Source organism: Anastrepha ludens, chromosome 2 (assembly GCF_028408465.1).
Source record: "Anastrepha ludens isolate Willacy chromosome 2, idAnaLude1.1, whole genome shotgun sequence".
Taxonomy (NCBI): Eukaryota; Metazoa; Arthropoda; class Insecta; order Diptera; family Tephritidae; genus Anastrepha; species Anastrepha ludens.
In genome coordinates this window covers 117,922,250-117,942,556 of record NC_071498.1, presented here as the reverse complement: position 1 = coordinate 117,942,556, position 20,307 = coordinate 117,922,250, and the positions used below count along the sequence as shown (strand labels likewise).

At 35.3% G+C, this 20,307-nt stretch overlaps 4 protein-coding genes across 6 annotated transcripts; 1 reads left to right on the top strand and 3 right to left on the bottom strand.

Annotated features, from left to right (window-relative positions):
- Positions 1–3,382: 3,382 nt before the first annotated feature.
- LOC128859156 (ubiquitin-conjugating enzyme E2 J2-like) lies at positions 3,383–5,558 on the bottom strand. 3 transcript variants are annotated; one of them, XM_054095922.1, is made up of 4 exons: positions 5,281–5,558; positions 4,616–4,941; positions 4,492–4,562; positions 3,383–4,074 (listed from the first exon to the last, which is right to left on the bottom strand). In XM_054095922.1, the coding sequence occupies exons 2-4, from the start codon at positions 4,908–4,910 to the stop codon at positions 3,673–3,675; spliced, it is 768 nt and encodes a 255-aa protein (XP_053951897.1). In that variant the 5' UTR covers positions 4,911–4,941; positions 5,281–5,558; the 3' UTR covers positions 3,383–3,672. The 3 variants fall into 3 exon arrangements, with proteins under 3 accessions (XP_053951897.1, XP_053951906.1, XP_053951889.1); XM_054095931.1 differs by having other exon boundaries at positions 5,362–5,558; XM_054095914.1 differs by having other exon boundaries at positions 5,312–5,557.
- Positions 5,559–8,295: 2,737 nt separating this feature from the next.
- On the bottom strand, positions 8,296–10,288 carry LOC128859144 (ubiquitin-conjugating enzyme E2 J2-like). Its single transcript, XM_054095904.1, has 4 exons — positions 9,975–10,288; positions 9,097–9,410; positions 8,970–9,040; positions 8,296–8,903 (listed from the first exon to the last, which is right to left on the bottom strand). The coding sequence occupies exons 2-4, from the start codon at positions 9,386–9,388 to the stop codon at positions 8,496–8,498; spliced, it is 771 nt and encodes a 256-aa protein (XP_053951879.1). The 5' UTR covers positions 9,389–9,410; positions 9,975–10,288; the 3' UTR covers positions 8,296–8,495.
- Positions 10,289–13,487: 3,199 nt separating this feature from the next.
- On the top strand, positions 13,488–15,283 carry LOC128855191 (pyrroline-5-carboxylate reductase 1, mitochondrial). The gene is made up of 5 exons (XM_054089901.1): positions 13,488–13,919; positions 13,985–14,055; positions 14,150–14,326; positions 14,397–14,814; positions 14,874–15,283. The coding sequence occupies exons 1-5, from the start codon at positions 13,841–13,843 to the stop codon at positions 14,942–14,944; spliced, it is 816 nt and encodes a 271-aa protein (XP_053945876.1). The 5' UTR covers positions 13,488–13,840; the 3' UTR covers positions 14,945–15,283.
- Positions 15,284–15,885: 602 nt separating this feature from the next.
- LOC128855190 (nucleolar protein 14 homolog) lies at positions 15,886–19,200 on the bottom strand. Its single transcript, XM_054089900.1, has 4 exons — positions 18,563–19,200; positions 18,014–18,505; positions 16,400–17,954; positions 15,886–16,325 (listed from the first exon to the last, which is right to left on the bottom strand). Exons 1-4 carry the CDS (start codon positions 19,071–19,073, stop codon positions 16,220–16,222), a joined length of 2,664 nt encoding a protein of 887 aa, XP_053945875.1. The 5' UTR covers positions 19,074–19,200; the 3' UTR covers positions 15,886–16,219.
- Positions 19,201–20,307: the final 1,107 nt, after the last annotated feature.

The following is a 20,307-nucleotide window of genomic DNA, read 5'->3' as shown; positions in this document are numbered from 1 at the left end:
AAAACGGCAAGAGTCAATGGACAAGAAAAGTGTTTGTTCCGTGACAAAGAAGGACTTGAGCCCTGTTTAAGACGAAGCAGCAGCCTCTCTTGCCATTCATTCCCTGTCCTGGAATCCTAATTAGCCGCATGCGATTTTGCGTACGTAACAGATTTATTTTCTCGATAAACTCAAAGACCAGTGAGGACTTAATCTCACAGGATGACAAAGCCTTGAGTGCCGCTTGACTGTCCGGCTTGGAAAACTACCCATTGGCACAGAAGACTTGGTTTTGGGGCCATATATTCCATATTAAAATATGTTTTACGAAAGGAGGAGCCCTCAGCTTTATACAGTCTCCGAATGCCAGTTGGTTTTTATATGCAAATTTTCCATAGTAAAACTGCCCTCTGAAGTCCTATATGCTTTTGCCAGTCGAGAGCGGCCAATAATAAAAAACTTCTTTTGACGTTTCATTTTTAATGTCCGAATATCGCAATTACACCCTCTTGGAGATTTTCCTTGAGATTTGTGTGTTTTAGGCGTACCAACAAATTGTTTCTTACTGTTGCTGGTTTGATAAAATGCTTTCTCTATTATTGTAGTGTTTTTAACTGGCTGACTACTGTCGGAAGGGACGTGGAATTTTCTCATAATAGCACCAACAAACAATTTGAGAGGTCTGACAGACAGACTAGTGGACGAAAAAGTTGAAAAGTGGCAAAAAGGTTCAAAATGCCTTTCAGCATTAACTAAATCAAGTCACCAATGTACATACATAGTTTATTGGTTAAAGTGGTGATTCTTCCAGAATCCAACTAGCGCTTCCGCACCACATTGTTGCCACATCCTCGTTACGCCCTTATTTAACGGTTATCTACAACAACACTATATCCAGTCTGTGCGGTTTAAGAACCTTATTAGATTGTTGACGCCGAACCCAGGGCCTGGAGTGGCTATCCGAAAGAATAGCGATGTTGCCCTTAAAAGAGAAATCTGCGATAAGTAGCCTACAGGCTTCCCCAATTGCCAGTATTTACGCCTGGAAGACACTGCTGGTATTAGGGAAACGCACAGATTTTTCAATTCCAAGTCTATGAGAATATATACCAGCTCCAACACCACAATCCATTATACTGCCATCTGTATAGACTGTGGTATCGAAGTGGCTTAGAGAGAATCCCTTATTCCAGTCTTCCTTATTGAATGTTACCGACAAGACGATGTAGTCAGGCCTCTCCGAGGTTAACTAAGTTTGTCGCAACAATAGGCTTGCATAACCATAAGTTTTTTCTTTTCTTGAAATAACGTATGTCAGTGCGTTGAGAGCCTCTCTAGGACATAATCTGATTGCACCGACCGTTATTGCACAGGCTGATTTTTGTATTCTGCGAGTAACTTGGTATTATAACCTCTCCCTAGAGCTTTCCACCAAACTACCGATCCATACGATAAAATAGGTCGTATAACCGTCTTATACAACCATAATGTTGGCTTAGGTTGAAGAACCCATCTTCTTCCAAGCATACGTTTACAGGCATATAAAGCAATTTCTGCCTTCCTTCTCGTTCTTCGACTTTTTATTTCCAGCTAAGTTTGGAGTCCAGAATTACCCCTAAGTACTTTGCACTGGATGAAAGGGAAAGAGTTTGTCCGTTAAGAGTTAAGTTCGCTCAGCGCCCTTTGGATGATCGCACTGACCGTATTAGGACACAGTCCTGACGCCATTATCACCACATCATCAGCGTACGCCACCGCTTTTATCCCACCTCTATTAAGTTCGGTTAAGATTTTGCTAATAACGCATAACCAGAGAATTGGAGATAATACTCCCCCCTGCGGAGGGCCCCTGTGGACCTTCTTGGTTATGCTGATATAACCCATATTAGCTTTGATAATTCTGGTTTCTCGCATAGAGATGACCCAATTACTGATGCAATTGTCCACCTCTAAGTCTATCAACGCCCGTTGGATGACATCTGTACTAACATTGTTAAAGGCGCCTTTTATATACAAGAATACCGCCATGGTATAATGTTTGTTCTCTAGAGAACCTTCTATTGTTCGGATTACCTCGTGAAGCGCTGTCTCCGTAGATTTGCCTTTAAGTGAACTCATTGAATTTATCTAATGGTGACCCGGAAATCATTTGAATCAAGAGGATCGAATCAGACGCACTCCGAAGGAACAACAGCAGACCCAAAAAACGTGCAGGTTGAGTCCAGAGGTGAGTAGATTTGATGGGGCGTGTGAATAGGTGGTTAGTGACGTGCGGTTTGCCTTCACATGATTGACATATGGGTATATTCAGAAACGCATTATAAATGCGCAGTAATTGCAGCGCTGGAAACACTGCCAATGTGACAAGTGTTGCAATTGATAGATTGGCAGTATTAAAATTTTTCCTGCAAATAATGCGCGACGTTTGATACAAAAATGGCGTTTTCGAACGCGATGCATTTGCAGTACTGCCATATTTGCATTTCTGAACGCATTGCCAACGCTGCAAAAGTACGTTGCGCATTATAATGCGTTATTGAATATACCCTATATTGAGTGTGTAGGCGTCTATTCTGGATAAGTAGGAGTTTAACAAACTACAATATCCAGAACGTAATTGAGCCAAAGTTAGGCGGGTCCGCGAAACAGATGAAACTCTTCATCTGAGATAGGTGGTAGTTGGACTCTGATAACGACATTCAAGAATCGGGAATTTACCAAGGATCTCCTAATAAATGTCGTTTAACGAATTTTAATGCCTGCTGCCGTAGCCGAATGGGTTGGTGCGTGACTACCATTTCGAATTCAGAGAGAACGTAGGTTCGAATCTCCGTGCATGAAACATCAAAATAATATAAACAGTTTTTTCTAATAGCGGTCGCCTTTCGGTCACCAATGGCAAACTCCAAGTGTATTTCTGCCACGAAAAAGCTCCTCATAAAGAACTAGCCGTTCGGAGTCGGCTTAAAACTGTAGGGCCCTCCATTTGTGGAACAACATCAAGGCGCACGCCTAAAATAGAAGGAGGAGCCCGGCCAAACACCTTATTTTTATTTTTCATGTACTGTCCGGTCCAGAAGTTGTAGTTGGGTTTTGTCCTGGATCTCGTCAGTGTAGTTGAAAGGATGCCGCCTGACATGGCTGGGAGGAGGCACAAACTCTAGCAAATGTCTGCAGGGGTGATGCCCCCGGTGGCACCCTAGTAGAAATTTCTTACTGAGCCTTGAGTTCAATAGAATTTAAAAATATGTCGAAATTGGTTTGCCATTTTCAAAAAAATCGCTTCGTGGATTCTTTGGAATCCTTTTACAAATATGTAGTTTAGTTTTTCTGGTACTCCTAATTAAATAAAGTAAGTGTGTGCATCCTAGCCTATAAAAATTGTGTATATTTTATTCATTGGCTAAATATATAGTCAATGCAGTTTTATTTCTTTGATTAGCAGTTAGCGTAATTTTTTTACATTTCAGTGCAAACAACTTCTCAAGATGCTAATATTTACAAATAAAAGTTTATTGCTTAATTTATATTCTAGCGTTGTATTATTTATAATACAATATTATATTTAATACACATACATATATATTTTTATGTATTGTAGAGGAATGAAATACAATTTTAATAACTCGCCTATATATCAAGGGGCATTATAGGTGTGGAATTGGGTAATGGTAAGTTTTTCTACATAGATTTTTATTCTTGGTTTATATTCTTGATCACATAATTTACCATTAGCGCAAATATTGCAAAGCTTATTAAAATTATTAAATTTGAATAAATCGACTGCCAATTGAATAAAGAGTTCGGTGTACTGTTTGAGCCACTTCCCTTATTTTGTGCGTTATCTGCATTGCCATCTCGCCCACTTAATTCACCATTGATTGTTTCACTATTACTATTTGTTCTGCAATCACCATTCGCCGTTGTCAGTGAAATCTGTTCGTCTTCTAAGAGTTTGTTGATTTCCTCACAAATTTCAGGGAATAATTCACGAAACTGTTGATTTTTTAAATTGAATGCAAGCGATTTTTTTGCATATTGCTGCTTCTCATATTGTGTCGATTCGATTGAACCAAGTGTCGGTGTTGTCTCTAACTGCAATTGGATTTAAAATACAGATATCCTATTAATGCCTGATAGTCATTTTGAGGTATGAATTAGAGTTCTTGTACGGGTATGAGTAACGAGTTCGCGTTCGATGTTCACTGCTCGGAAGATTTCAAGCGTGAGCTCAAATATATCGAATTTTTCGAGTAATTCGAAGGATGCTTGTTTTGATTTGTTTGACTTTTTTGCAGGTACTTTTTTTAAATTATTGAAACACAGCGCCAACTTGGTTGGAATGCTAAAGAAATGCTTACAAATAAAATTCACATTTTATCAAATTGTTCAGAAGCTCGAAATTTTCGAACAAACATTTCAGCAGCTGAGCAATGAGTTCAAGTGAGTATGGAGCTGCTCGCACTGCTCGTTACCCAAATATCTAGAGCACTAGTATAAATAGTTGCATACCATAAAGCTTAATAAGCCTGTGAGTATAGTGCCAACACACCACGTGGGATTCCAAGTATCAGGATGAAAATCTGTAATAGAAGATTATATAGGAAATATTTCAATTTAATAATTAATAATATACCAGATATGCTCAGACAAAGTCTCGTATTGGTCTTAAAGCGTCCGTTAGGTGTCAACATATAAATGGAGGGCGGTTTGAAAGGGAACTCGCGCGGAAACAGCAAAGTACCATGATAGTATCCGCCCTGGTATGGTGAATTTGCTGGTCCTTTTACAACATAATGCCACTCAAGTATGTTGCTCGGCAATGGTTCGGCGGTTATGTATGGCAAGGGATCACGTTTCAGCCGCATATAGTCTTGTTTCATCCGCGAAATAGCAGTTGGTTGTTTTCGAGGTTTCGTTGTGGATGTCATTTCTGCGCAACCTCAAGTATGTCGACCTGGCCTGAAAGAGATTTTTTTTAAGTAATTGTAAAAAAAATGTCAAAGCTTCTAAACTATTTTAATATTAGCAAGCGCTGTCAAGTTCTAAATTGCATTAGTTTTGCATTATATAGGTATTATACGCTTTCACCGCAAATTTTGCTGATAAGATTATAGCTTTCACTTTCTTTAAAACATTAGCTTAGACTCATTTGCTTTAGCTGACACCACTTTGGCATAGACAAGAAATCGGAGCAGGGTCCCTGCACTTGGCCACAACATTGCTAGGCTCGACCTTGCGACTATTGCGCAGCTAATTTCTGCTGACTATATTTTACATATTCCCCTTAATGCTACTTACCATTCACTGAAGTAAACTGTTATTAATTTACCTTTTTGTGATTCGCTCTGCGACTCGTTTTCTGAACAACAAAAATCTTACCCTAATCGATAATTCGCAGAGGATAAAATTAGGTTGTTATTATGAGCGACTACAGTAACTTGGCTTATTATTTATTGTTGGAGTTATTTTCTGTTAGCACTATATATTTACAAAAGCAATTTTCATGTTGTCAGATTGAAAATGCAATTGTTTTTTCTTCGTTGTGGATATGTCATCAAAACCGATTCCACGAACGTCACTTATCGATAAAGCGTCAGGTGCTTTAATACACAAATGTATGCAGGGTTGTTATAAATTGCCTTGAGTGAATTACTGGGATGATTCCCAATAGAAGAAGTTCGTTAATTTTCCTAATAAAAGAAGAGTCGAAAATATGTTAGAAATTGTTTAATGAATTTAACTTCAACAAAAGTCGATGCAAAGCAAGATGTCATATATGTAACTGTAAATATTTAAAATTCAATATTTCATAAATGTAAAGGCTTAATTAAATACTGTTATTGTTACTAGACGGGTGTAAATTTACAATTTATTACTTATTATATTATTATATATTTATATTGTTCGAAAGATTAATACTTGTTGACCGAACTCCTCCAATTTGCGGTGTGCGCCTTAATGTTTTCACACATTTTTTAATTTTTTCTTATTATGAGTTTAATTTATTTTTAGAAGCGTTGTGCAATTGCAACTATGTAGTATATCTAAAAGTATACTGTTAAGCGGACCCTGTGGTTTAGAAATTAAAAAAATCGTTTTATTGTTTTTTCAATATTTCGAAAGTATAGTCTCTTAAGAATATACCGTGGAATTTTCATGCGGAAACATTATCTATGGCGAAAACTCCCAATATTATAGCTTCTACAGCCCATTATCTAGGTAGAGAGCGGCCCGCGCGCTCCCGTATCTCAAACTTTAAACTCATTTATCTCGAAACGATTTTTTTCGGCAAGGTGTTTAAAAAAAAACTGTTCAACCGAATCGTCTGAAATTTTAATATGCTGTTCACAACATCAATGGCTATCGCCCGTACTAGAATCATATTATTATTTCAACTATTTCGTATTTTTGACGTGATAACGTCTTATAATTCGATGTAGCCGGCTGCACGCACCAAAAAATGCGGCGTTATCGTGCTCATGCGTCGTTACCTTGCTTGAACAGCAAGCGAGAGCATGGAACGAACGATAAAGAGGCACAATCGGCCCCCGCGTTCGACATCTGGCTCTCTCCTACTTGAGTTAGCATTTATATGTACATATGTATGTATATGCGCATATGTATATAAATTCACATATTTGTATTTGCATATGCCTTCTTCCTATGTGCATGGTAATGAACCATTTCTCTGTTGAGAATAGGACGATGATAGGAAAAGTAGGAAATGAAAGGGTGTGTCGAGTGTAATGTGTCTTGAAAAAGTCATGATGCACAATCGAAATTGAACATATCTTTCAAGAATTTGATAAAAGTTTCGTAATTTTTCACGTTTGTGTAAATGTAACTTGATCAATTCCATTGCGATTCCATTTACCTCCTTCTCTATATCCATACAAAATATCTATCAAACAAATAAAATTTAAATTTTCTTTTGAAAAATGCAACCATTCCATCAGTATTTTCTTTTGACGTTGTCACGTTAACCTATCGTCAGTAAACCGACTTTACAGACAACCTCTCTTTTAGTTAAAAGCCTAAAAACAACGGATTTTTAGAGTGTCAAATTCAAAACCCCGCCCCGTATGTAAAAGAATTTAAATAAAAAGCATAAAAAATTTAAATATCGTTTTTCATTTTGTGTTATTGTAAAAAAAAAATCCTGAAAATACTCTCAATTTTCCAACTATAGTCCACTTGTTTTAAGAAAGCATTTTAGAAAATGATCGCTACTCGCTTTCCATAAGGTCTACTGCCGTTGTGTGTTTAAATCGTCTTCGCGAAGAATTTAGCCGATGTAAGCGGGATACCGCATGATTTACAAAATAATGTTTTTTTAATGGATTGGCCAACCCAATCACCCACATTTGAAAACGATTGGAAAGATTTAAAGAAGGGAATCGGGAAGGAAAAGTTCGAAAATAATAAGGAAGTATGGGAAAAAGTCAACTAGCTATGGTATTCCACTTCTACTGAAACCTGCCATAGGATTATCAATATCATGCCAGCAATACCAAAATACGAAAAAAGTCACTAAGAATCACGGTGGACTCAGTGGTTATTGAATAAATTTCGATAATTTAAATGGCATTTTTAATAAAATCACTAAGTTTATTTTGTATCGTATCTATTTCAATTTCGTACACTTTTTAGCAACCACATGAATATTTCCTATTGTCACGAGTTTAAGTTTTAAAAGGTTCTTGAATTATCACTTGTATTTATTTTATTATTCTATGAAATAAAAACTGCATACAATTGAAAATTTTTTATTATCATTTTCAAAAACTTTCATTTTCCGTATGAACGTAGAGGTACCTATTTTAATGACCTTATGTGTATATACATATATTCAGCAATTCCCCCCCTACAAATCTTCCGAAAAATAAATCATTTAATTTAATTCAGTTGACATAAAATTATTTCCTTAATTGATGACGTGAGAAAAGCGTTAAAGTTATATTTCATTACAAGTATTCGGTTTTAATTTACTCTTTTCTCTTACAATTTCTCATTTCTCATTGGTTATTGGGGAAATACTTGTATAAGACTAATCTGATCAGAGTTTGAAATAGACTTAAACCGAAAATATGTATAGCATACAAAACTGCACAAACACGAATAAGAAAAGAAAGAAATTGTCGTAATTCTTCGACTTTGCAAATGGTTGCTACCTCTAAATAATATATAAATTGACTCATTTTAAAAGCCAATCCCCCCGGAAGCCTAATATCCCAGCCCAAATAGATGGAGCAGCAGCTTTAACATGAAAACAAAATTTTTGGCGAACAAATAAATCAACTGCAGAAACGAGAGTATAATTGTGAAAGTATTTAAATATTTGTATTTTCTTTACTGTACAAATGAAATCTATTAATTTCTTATACTGCATTTTAAGTTACATTTTTACGGTATTCTATGTACACTAACATTACATATACACATATCAATGAGAGACACATCGCATTTTAGTGGTTAGTGCTTAGCGGCTGCAACGATAAAGACTTTCTACAATTTTATTCCTGATTCAGATTTTTGATCACATAATTCACTATTAGCGCGAAAATTGCAAAACTTATTGCAATCACTAAATTTGAATATAACGCAGGCCAATTTACGAGTGACCTAGTTTTTTTGGTGCTTACGTTTGACTTCGCTTGCAGGTCTCCTTCAGTTTCATTAGCACAAGATCCATTATTTATTGCAGGTATACCATTTTTATCGCCACTACGAGATGACTGCGCATTTAAAAGAGCCTGTTTTTCTTTTTCGTCCTGCAAAAGCTTATTAATTTCTTCACACACTTCAGGAAATAATTCATTGAACAGTGGATCTTTCAAATTAAATTCCAAAGACTTTCTGGCATAACTCTGCTTCTCATAGGTCGTTGTCTCTATTGAACCAAGGGTGGGAGTCGTTTCAAGCTATTCAATTATGCAAAAATTGATGTAGAAACAAATGGGTATATCAATAAATCTAGTTGAACCTACCATAAAGCTAAGTAATCCAGTCAAAATAGTTCCGACGCACCATGTTGGATTCCACGTATCAGGATGGAAATCTATAGATGAAAGTTAAATTAATAATGGGAAAAAATAAATCTACAAAATTACTAACCTGAAATGCTAAGGCAGAGACGTGTATTGGTCTTAAATCTACCATTTGGTGTCAACATGTAAATTGATGGCGGTTTAAAAGGAAATTCTCTCGGAAAAAGCAAAGTTCCATGATAGTAGCCTCCATAGTAGGGTGTATTAGCAGGTCCTTTTACCACATAATGCCACTCAAGGATGTTGTTAGGTAAAGGCTCTGCTGTGATATATGGCAAAGGGTCACGCTTCAGTCGCATATAATCTTGCTTCATTCGGGATATGGCTGTTGGCTGTTTTCGGGGTTTCGTAGAAGTCATTTTCGTCAAAGCAAAAGCCTCCCTAACAGAATAAATGTGTTTAACCATTGAAAAATAAGCTTAGTTTTATAATATTCTGTTTTTCAAAATTAAACTATGTAATTGCATTCCACATTATGTATTTGTATTTTGGTATATTTGTGCGGTGAAAAGTTAACTTAGCATTTGAATAGTTTAGCCACCCAAGTGCAACAAAAATCCAAAGCTCTCTACTATTGTATACCAGACTATACATGATGTATTGTCAGTCAGTAATGCATATTTACTTTTCCCATGCTCTGCATCTATCAGCTGTGTAGTCTTGTATTTGTCAACAAACAGCCACAGCCAATAATTCATATGTAAATAGTTACAACGACATTTCTCCACACCGAAACATTTGTTGTGTAATTGTGACATGAATTTCACATTCAATACTTCTGTAACTGATGTTCCTTAATTGTTTAACTAATTTTGAACTTGCTCTTGACCTAAAGCTTGACTAAAGCAAACTTGACCTTGGCGTTGCTTAAACGTTTACTAACAATTTTTATATCTTTGTTGATGATAGAAATGAAATTATATACATTTGGAATTTCTGTTCTACCTTTTCAAAACAATTATCAGCTACTTTTCACTTCCGGCGTCTCCTCCACCCCGATCCCGCTTGTAGGAACTCAGGCAATCAACACAAAAAACGATGATGTGTCCCCCAAAAATGGGAAATTGTCTCTTGCTTCCAGTAGATGCCAATTTAATAAATCGTTTTTAACCGTATTGATCCAATTATTTACTTATGACTGGCAGTGCAGGTTTTAGTTACTCTTTAGTTAAATATTTTCCGCAACCTTTAAAATCAACAAATATAGTATTCTTTTATTTCTAGTCAGAGGTTACACTCAAGAATTATCGATAACATTGTAACAAAATGTATTGAGCAAAGTGAAATTAATAGTCGTGGTCGATAACACAAAAATTTGTAATAGTAATTTCTAATTGTTGCTAGTACGCGTTCATTAACATCCAAATATTATCCATCAATCAAAAATTAAGAGAGCAAAACGGTTGATACTGGAGAATGGTTAATTTTATGCTTCAGAAATTTTGTCAACAAAAACTATCCATCGCAAAAATAAAAGCAAACAAATTAATGTTTTGTGGAATCAGAGCACCCGTGCGCTGGTTTGAAAAGTTTAAAGTAAAAGTTTGTAAACAAACTCAGTTGATATGTTTTTGCAAATGATGGTGAATTTTCCGTTCGCTTATTTTTTTTATTTTTTTTGCTTTTCCTTCTCCTTATGAGAAATTTTTGCTTACGCTTTCATAGCTAATTTTGTTATCAAACGCAGCAACTATATGACATATTTCTATTTGATACATTTAATTGACACAAATTTTGTCATTGCGTTAATCAACTTATTATCCAATCTGTTCGTTTTGCTCATTGTACAGATCATTTTGTTTTTCGTTTTTATTTTGGCTGCATAGCCTTTTTTAATTGGTTGCCGACAAATAAAAAGTAAAGTCGTAAAGCTTTTATTTCAGAAGTAAATTTGATGTTAAATGAGGATTTACAAAAATTTTTTATGCAATGCTATTAGGCCTAAACTAAACCGGCAAATCCATAATCATAAACTAATCCATACTGGTGTAGTCCGCGATGCACAATATGCAAAAGTGTGGTCAACATCAATGTTAATCGGCTCTCAACAAATTTAAAGTAATCAGCAGATTTGTTTATGTAATAAGGGATATACAATGGTTTGCTTACAATCAAGTTCGGAAAAGATTGTGTTGGTCATTTAAGAAAATATCAACTTGCAACTGCTCATGTTACTTCGTTTCCGTCTGAATACCTACAGATGCAAAGAGCGATGCCAAAGTGGTGCTGTGAAGCTCGCTATATTGTAACATATTTTTGCTCTAATGCCCAAATCTTGTTACCTATCATCCTTGGTGTATAGGCTCTTTAAGTATTAAATACTTCTCTCCGATAATTTTGTATCATCGATACTTTCAAGTAGTACAGATATCTAGTACATGACGGTAATGGAGTACACTAATATAATATTATGTTTCCACGACACGTAATTCCCTCTCTAAATAATTCGTTAAGTAACTCTAGAATCACCTTTCGTAATATCTTTTGGCAGCTTCCCATCTCATCTATGTTCTTAACTTTTTATTACTATTATTTACTGTGAATATCGGGTATAGAGAAAAAAGCAAGTTTATTATTATTATTATTATTATTTATAGGAAATAAATATTATATATATTATTATATATATTATATTATTTATAGGAAATAAATATAACTTAATGAGCACACTGGCTCCAGGCCCTAGCTTCAGTGCTAAAGAGCAAGTTTAAACTAAGATTTCGCAACAAAGATTGTATTATCGTATCCTTTCTATTTACCTACAATAAGAAAAAGCTAAAAGGCGCTGATAGAATTAAAGGGTCTTTCAAAAATGACGCCTAGATGTCAGTAGTGAATAATTCCTGAACGGTACCTCTTTTTATGTCATTATTGATATTTTTCAACTATACAGCTACACACGATAGATCAACGCGTTAAAATTATTGAAATTTATTATGAAAATGATCGATCTTTAAGAATAAAATCGTGATTGGTGGAAAAATCGTCCGAATGAGTAGACAGTTCAGAGGTTGCTGAATAAATTCATAAAACTGGTTCTGTCGGGTATAGAATAATAGCAACAACATCCCTTTATTTTATATATTTATTTATTTATTAACGGTGCCGCCAACATCAAACCGCTATTCGGCTTTCAGCGAATTGAAGGAATCAGCTGATTTGCTGGCGCAACAAGTGTGCAACGGTTTGTTTATAGCAGAGGTTAGCAAAAACTAAGATGTCAGAATGATGAAATTAACACATTTCACTTATAAATTAATACAAATACTAAAAATTATCCCGAGGTAGGTCGGTATTAAATATGGGTGAAATCAGTCAATAAGCACTCCTACCTGCCATGTAACGGTAATTTTCAAAGAAGCAAAAAACTTGATATGTATATTATAAACGAAGTAAAATTACTGAAATTCAGAACAAATTATAACCCCAAAGATATATGATACATCTACAATTTTGACAAAAGGGCGGTGCCACGCGGACCAAACTCATCAAAACTTGGTACATGTTTGGTCCCCACCTCATTTAGACCCCTCATAATTATAAGGTTTGTTCCGTTGGAGTTCCAGTAAATATTATCTTGCGAGTAGCTATCTGATCTTTCTAATAGAAAAAAATACTCAAAATAGTAAACGAACAGAAAACTAGTAAGAACTGATAGTTTGTTTTTGTTTTACATTTAGAACTAGAAGCAGATAAATTTAAAAAAAGCCCGGACACACTGCGTTTTCCAGGCACATTCCGTAGAGTTCAGAGTAGATTTGCTTACTTCTTCCCAATCGAAAGCTACATTTAATTTTCTGATTTGTTTAGATTGTAGCTGTTTCTTCTGCTGGGGCGAATTCCTGCAGCTAAAAATTTGTCCAGCAGACTATCAACTCTCATTACTTTACTCTCTTAATACTCCTTACTTTGTTGGAGTTTTGCGTACATAAATGCCAAGATCGGATAGTTTTAACAAAAACTATTGAGATCGGATAAAGACCATGCCCATTTTTATATAGTAAGATTGAATTTCCGTCCCTCTCTCATATGCCGCTACTATAACTCTCATTAGCTATGAGTTTATTTGATTCCAAAGTTAACGGTTGGCCAGAAACTGAAATTTTACTAAAATGTGCGCTGGCATATAAAGTTCGATCCGAACCGAATTTCGTCTTCCTTTTTATTATTATTTATTTTATTATTAAATAAGATCAACAGATCTGATTTTTGTTTTTGTTTAATTTAACATCAAATCCCAATCAACGAACTTTTAAACTTTTCATGAAGACTGATAGAGATTTTCTCAATACATACATACATATCTATGCATGTACATAGGTCCAGATTTTTCGGATTGCTTTCCATTATATGTTTCGTGCAAAAATATAAATATATAAACAAATTCATACAGTTTATGTGATACGTCACCGCTTCTCACTTCGCGACGCTTCAATTCAAAACACTTGCCAATTATTCTTATTTGATGCTTATCAACCAAATCTTCTGTTTGAGTACAATTTACTTACAGTACTCGTACAATACATAGAATACAATCACTACAATTTAAGTTGACGTATTTTTATTTGCCCCCGATCATTTACTTAAATAGAGACGCAAAACGGATATCAAGAGCAACAGTTTGTTTGGCTAATGGCCAAAGTACTCGGCTTATCATGCAGTTCCTTATCAGACGTTTCTCACTCATCCAGAGTTTTCGTGCTGATAAGTGTTTAATTAATGTCTGGCTATAGAGCTGTACAGATCGAAAGTGAGCATTCAAAAAAAAAAAAAAAACTTGCTGTATTGGTGTTAAATAATTCACAACAAATATGAATCAAGTTGGCAGAATCGGAGTAATAGGTGGTGGAAAAATGGCACTAGCTATGGTGAAAGGTTTCCTCTCGGCTGGCAAGTCAAAGTTATAGAAGCCTTTTAAGAAAATATATTCACATATTATTGTTTACTCCTTCGAGGTCTTGCAAAATCTGAGAATGTGATAGCCAGCGTACATCCAGACGACACACAAAGCCTTAAGCAGTTCGAGGTAACGACATACATGTTTTTAGTTATACTTGTACCTATGTTTGTACTTAAATACTTACATATATTATTCACTAAGTACAATTTTTACATGATAGCAAATTGGTGTTGAAACTGTTGTAAAAAACGAACCAGTAGTGGAAAAATCAGATATTGTATTCATATCAGTTAAGCCACAGGTGGTGCCCGTTGTCTTACCTGAAATAAAGCCGTTGAGTAATGACAAATTGTTTATCTCAATAGCCATGGGTATAACCATAAAGATGTTAGAAGAGGTATGCACTAATAGTATAGATTTTATATACATAGATTTTACATTTGAAATGCTCTCTTCAATAAATGCAGAAACTTTCCTCCAGCGCACGAATAATACGCGCCATGCCCAATACTCCAGCTCTTGTAAAATCTGCATGCTCAGTGTACGCGCGCGGTACTAAAGCAAGCCAAAAGGATGGTCAATTAACAAAGTCACTATTGGAAGCGATTGGTACGTGTGAAGAAGTTCCCGAGTACATGTTTGATCCCATCACAGCTTTGAGCGGCAGTGGACCAGCTTATATATTTGTCATGATTGAAGCGTTAGCGGACGGTGGAGTTCGAATGGGTTTGCCGCGCGATTTGGCTTATCGCCTTGCCGCACAAACTGTTCTAGGTTCTGGGCAATTGGTACGTGATACTAAAGAACATCCGGGCATATTGAAGGATAATGTCACAAGCCCAGCGGGATCAACTGCTGCGGCGCTAAAGGTTTTAGAAGCAGCAGGTATTTCACTTAATTTATGTTTGCGAATAATTGATAGTTACTTATTATTTCAAAAATAGGCTTTCGTGCAGCCGTTGCCGGGGCGGTGGAAGCAGCCACGTTAAGATGTCGGGAATTCTCAGGCAACTAATATTAATATTTTACCTTTGTCCCCACGACAATCGGTTCTACGTTACCGAAACGAGCCGGATTTATATACCGATAGGGACTCTGACTCCAGCCGCATTCAACAAACATTTATGGCGAGTGTAAATGCCAACAAAAAATAACAATAACAGTTTTAGTTTTTGTTTAAGGCAAATTGTTGAAAAATTGTTTGCTAGATTGTAGCATATACGGCCGGTAAAGGAGAAAAAATTAAATAACTAATAATAAACAATTAACATGACAAATAGCCATTAAATACTTTTTCAGATATGTCACACACATGAAATAATAAAATTTTACAAATTACCTCAAACTACTAAAAATTGTAAAATCAACGCTTTTCCTTTTTGCGTAATTTTCACGCCCATTTTCCTTCACCCGTGTATTATATTTTTGGAAATAATTTAGTAACACAGTCGATTACATACATACATACATACATAATTGGCGCTTACACCCTTTTTGGGTGACCTGTTTTATTCGTTCCACTTTCAAAATTTTTGTTGCATAGGGGGTTAACGTAGATGCCGACTAATATGAATAATTTTCAATATCGGGCGTACTAAGGCAAAGGTTCAATATGTACAAAGCCTAGTGCATAATTTGGAAGCGGTTTTGGAGGGATTTGCTTAACTAGCCCGTCAATGCACATGGGTACATGAGACTCCTGAGGCGTCTTTAAATGCGCTCTGTTTGGCTATTAGGTGCCGTGATGTGGCAAAATTCTTTTTAACAACATTTAACGCAATATGATTTTTTTAATGCTATTCAACACAAATATTATAAACGTAATAAACAACAACAAAAACCTTTAAATTCTACTATAGTTGTTTTTTATACATACATTTATTCTGCGGAAGCCACATACTCAGTTCATTGACGTTGTGACAAAATTTTTTTACTGGCAGCAGGTTAAAAGTGGGCGGGGTCATGCCGTTTTTTTTTTTTTTTATAATCGTTTCCGTACTTTGGAAAATTAGCTTTTCTACATATCTAACTAAAAATTAAAATTAGCGTTAAGTGCTTAGTGGCTGTAATTTTTAGATATTTTCTTGAATTATAGCTCGCATGAACAAATAAACAGCCAAATCATCTCATAATTGGGAACATTCCAGTGTAGATATGTCTATATTTATCTCGATTTCGTTATGCTGTTATAAACAACTGTTATATGTGCAAAGTTTCAATGCCCTAGGGCACTAGTTTGCACAAGTATAAAAATCCTAAAAATATAGCTGTACAATTGCGTTTTGCATCCCTAAAACTTTTTTCGCTTCTTAAGCCGATCTAACTCATTGAGTTCACCTTGCTGCACTGAGGCTTCTTGGTAAATGCGTTTGACTTTCTCCTTCCGTTCCATGTCACTGTAAAGAGAAAATATTGTTAATAAAAAATATATATAGACATAAATATTTCCAATGAAATCCAATTAACATACCTCCGGATTTGTTGTTGTATACGCATCTTTTGCAAGAATTCAGTGTCCTTGCGTATCTCCCGAATAGCTCCTTTAGTTTCGCGTCGTAATTTATGAACTAATTTGACTCTCTCCTCCTTTTCCTTTGTTAAACGTGGCCGGCGTTTGTCATCATAAATCACTTCAATTCGCGGCTCAAGCAGGCGCAGCGCTTTTGGCTTTTTTTCAGGTGGTACAATTTTAGTTAATTTTTTCTTGGAGACACGTTCTAAAACAATTTTGGCTGCCGTAAAATTGTCCCGCACAAATTCCGGGTAAACATCTACTGAAAGACGTTCGAACAATTCCAAAAACGGTAATGCAAAATAGTTTGAACCAATGTTTTCTTCTAGATTTGAAATAATGTCTTTTATCATCTTGAGCGCCATATTTAATGCTCGTATCTTAAAATCTACAGAAAATGTCGTTAAAACCAAGTCTTCCGATTGCAACAACTCTTCTTTTACCGTTTCTTTATCATTGATTTCTGCGATTGCCAATAACTTATTCATGGGGGCAGTGTTCGGAAAAGGTGGCAATATTTTTAATACTTCCACAGGTCGCTTCGGTATACTCAGATACACAATGCCAAGTAAATAGTTAAGTGCTGCTGGCAAAAATCGCTTTGACAATCGAGAAAATTCGAAATAGATTGTCACCAAAAATAGGCCACCGGCGATATCCTGTCTCGTTCTTACGCGCGCCTTTGACAAAATGTGTTGTATGAATATGAAACAAGGTGTGACAATAGCGTGCCTGAAGTCTGAAGTACTGCAGTAGTTTGATACAAGTTTGAAAAAAATGAGAGTTTCGAGTGGAGGGAACAATTTAATGTTTTTACGATAAATAGTGTACTTTTCCTTGATAACTTCTAACATCGTATTCAACATTTTTTCGGGATTCATATGGACTAGATCGTACATGTGAGGATTAAGTACATTTAATATTTGAAATTGTGTTTTGATATCGTCTTGTGTGGCGTCAGTGAATATTTCATTTAAAAATTGCAATAAATATGCAAACAGTTTCTCCATTTTTTCTTTGTTGTTTATGCCATCAAGCTTTGGGTGATTACATTTTATTAGTCGCTCAACAATTACGCCCATCTCCTTGTGGTTGCGTTTATTCAGTAGTTTATTGAATTCATCGTAGTTATTTGGAATATCCATTGTATAGGGCAAATCTGGATACTCCTCCAAATCCGATTTCGGTAGTTTTGTATTTTTCGGGCCAGCCGTCTTTTTTTGTATATTACTTTGTGCTGTTATTTTGTTTTCAGCTTCGTCATTATCCGACTCAGATTCACTATCTTTCAAATCGCTTAAATTATCCACATCATCTTCTTCGGCGTTCGAATCATGACCATTTTCCGAACAACCTTCTTCCCTTTCCACTTCTTCTGTTCCACTCTCGTCTTCTTCAGCTCCGCTTTCATCTTCTTCAGCTCCGCTTTCATTTTCTTCATTATCATCGACATCGACAGGTTCCTGCTCCAGTTCTTTAGAACCGTTTTCAACTAATTTCGTTCCTAATTCGCCTTTAAAGAAAAATGACGAGTGTTTTAAATAAAATATAAACATTTCTTTTTTTACAAACCATCTAAAGTATATGCCAGGGTTTCATCTTCTTCTTCCACTGCATAACCGAAATAGCCATCATCTAGTGCATCAGCTGAACGGTGATTCGATTGCACTGGGGTAGTATCCACTTCATCTCCCCGCATTCGCTTCAGACGTTCCCTTTCCAATTCTTCCAATCTTTCTTTTTCTTTCTTAGCCAAATCTTCTTCAGACAATAGTTTATCGGAAACCACACCTCTAGGCTCAAAAATCATTTCTTTTAAAGCTTTGTCGTAATCGTCCGGTGTTGGTTTTGCTAGCATTTCCTTCTTTGATAATTTATCAACCAGACCAAGCAGTTGCTTATAGTTGGAATCCAGTTTCTCTGTTAAATTATGCACTTCATCTTTTTCTTTTGCTATCTCTATTTTTCGCTTTTTTTGTTCCGCAATCATTTCATCTATCGCAGTCTGTCGGTCCTTTGCCAGTGCAGGGTCTCCACCAAATTGTGCAGCTTCAGTGAACTCCGCTAATTAAATCGCAACATTATTGACTTTGACTTCTACAAAATCTATCTACTACAAACCATTCAATTTTTCATCATCCAAATCTTCATCGTCAGAACGTTCATCTCGAAACTGTTCAATGTCTTCTAACCGTTGGCCGCGATGTGTTAAAACCTCGTCGTCGTTCAAGTTAAATCTTGATGCTTTACTTTGATTAAGTTGCTCTACTCTTGCGGCTACAAAACGTGCATTGATCACGTCTTCACTCAGTTGATCACTGTTTTGGTATTTTCCTATTCTACGATCACGAAATTTATTTGTTTTGTGCTTGTCTTGATACTCTACTGCAAGTGTCTCCTGGCGTTTTTTATTAGCCTTGGCTCGAGATACACCTGGCAATCCTTTATCGTGCTTACAAGTTCGTCCAAGAATTTGGAACTTTTCTTTGTTTATGTGAACTTCGAAGGGATTTAATTTTTTTGACGTTGCCGGTTTGGCAGTTGCAAATGGATTTGTTTTGACTGCTGCATTACTTTTCTTCGCATACACTTGGTCCGACAATGCCTTTTTGTTCTTCTTTACTTTAGTCATGATTGTTTTATTTAGCTTTTAGCACTATATCAAAAAAACGAATTGAATGAACAATTTCAGAAGAAAGCAAACTATAATTTAAACAATTCAGTACGGCACGTGGAATAATCCATGGTGCAATTAGAGATGATGCAATACTACTGATATAATCTTGGTATCGATACTTTTGTTTCGATATTGGATATATCGGTAGTCGATACCTATGTGGTGATAGTATTAATACCCATATGGGTGTTTCATTTCGGTATCTGCATAAATTTTGCCTTGTAATTATTCGAACTGTCTTTACCTGATTTTCCGATACCAATACCAATATTCCTTTATGACAAATCAGTAGTACTAGCAGTAGCAGTATTTGTTGCAATAAAAAAAATATGCACAATTTGAAATTTATTTATTGTAATATTAAGAAAAAGAATATTTACAATAATTTAACAATAATGGCATGAGCCGTCAATTATTAGGTTTCCGGTTTTTAAAAGGAGTTAAACTCTTATTTCTGTTTAATTATAAGTCCTATTTTTTTAAATAAACCAGACCTTTTGACCAATTTAATTCATTTTATATCCTTAAGTACTAGGGCTTTCATGTAATATTGGTGTCGATACAAAAAGGCAATGTAATTTCTGCCACAGTGCAAAGGTTAGTTTTTAGCTTCTCTGATTTAATACTGGAACTACTTTAAATAAATACAGGATCCGTCTGCTAAGGAAAATAATGAAACATCTTCTGTTCCATGTGATTCTAAATATGGCTGGGAATTAAGCTGTGACTTTAGAAATATTATATATACATCCGTACTCTAATTTATAAATTTTATCTGTTTAGATTTATTATTATTCTAAATATTTGTACTTAAAAAAATATTTAATGGAATGAATTTTTAAATAAAAACTGCAGCTGTTATAAAATTTAATCAGTACATTTTCTGAAATTTCTGGAAAAAGTCATTATTATGTCGACCTTTCTTAGATTTTTTTTCTGTACGTATTTATTACGGAAATAGTTTTCTATTAAATTGCATGCATAGTTAATATTTTTGCATCAAAAGCGCAAGATAATACTTTTACGAATTTGTTTCGTTTTATACAAATAAAATGCCTCACTTGCTGCTGGTTTAACGTCCGACTGAATACCCTATGCGCATGCAAGTCTAATTAAATACTGAAGGTGACGTCTTTACTTTACTTTATTTTACAGTTACTTTATTTCTTGTCATTTTGACAAGTCTGGC

Excerpts from the sequence above, each read along its gene's own strand:
- LOC128859156 (XM_054095922.1), bottom strand. The coding sequence starts at position 4,910 with ATGACATCCACAACGAAACCTCGAAAACAACCAACTGCTATTTCGCGG. Across the intron at positions 4,563-4,615 it reads ACTTTGTCTGAGCATATCTG|ATTTTCATCCTGATACTTGG; the intron begins GTATATTATTAA and ends CTTCTATTACAG. Across the intron at positions 4,075-4,491 it reads CAGGCTTATTAAGCTTTATG|TTAGAGACAACACCGACACT; the intron begins GTATGCAACTAT and ends ATCCAATTGCAG.
- LOC128859144 (XM_054095904.1), bottom strand. The coding sequence starts at position 9,388 with ATGACTTCTACGAAACCCCGAAAACAGCCAACAGCCATATCCCGAATG. Across the intron at positions 9,041-9,096 it reads TCTCTGCCTTAGCATTTCAG|ATTTCCATCCTGATACGTGG; the intron begins GTTAGTAATTTT and ends TTTCATCTATAG. Across the intron at positions 8,904-8,969 it reads CTGGATTACTTAGCTTTATG|CTTGAAACGACTCCCACCCT; the intron begins GTAGGTTCAACT and ends ATAATTGAATAG.
- LOC128855191 (XM_054089901.1), top strand. The coding sequence starts at position 13,841 with ATGAATCAAGTTGGCAGAATCGGAGTAATAGGTGGTGGAAAAATGGCA. Across the intron at positions 14,056-14,149 it reads AAAGCCTTAAGCAGTTCGAG|CAAATTGGTGTTGAAACTGT; the intron begins GTAACGACATAC and ends TTTACATGATAG. Across the intron at positions 14,327-14,396 it reads CCATAAAGATGTTAGAAGAG|AAACTTTCCTCCAGCGCACG; the intron begins GTATGCACTAAT and ends CAATAAATGCAG.
- LOC128855190 (XM_054089900.1), bottom strand. The coding sequence starts at position 19,073 with ATGACTAAAGTAAAGAAGAACAAAAAGGCATTGTCGGACCAAGTGTAT. Across the intron at positions 18,506-18,562 it reads GGATGATGAAAAATTGAATG|CGGAGTTCACTGAAGCTGCA; the intron begins GTTTGTAGTAGA and ends CGATTTAATTAG. Across the intron at positions 16,326-16,399 it reads ATACAACAACAAATCCGGAG|TGACATGGAACGGAAGGAGA; the intron begins GTATGTTAATTG and ends TTCTCTTTACAG.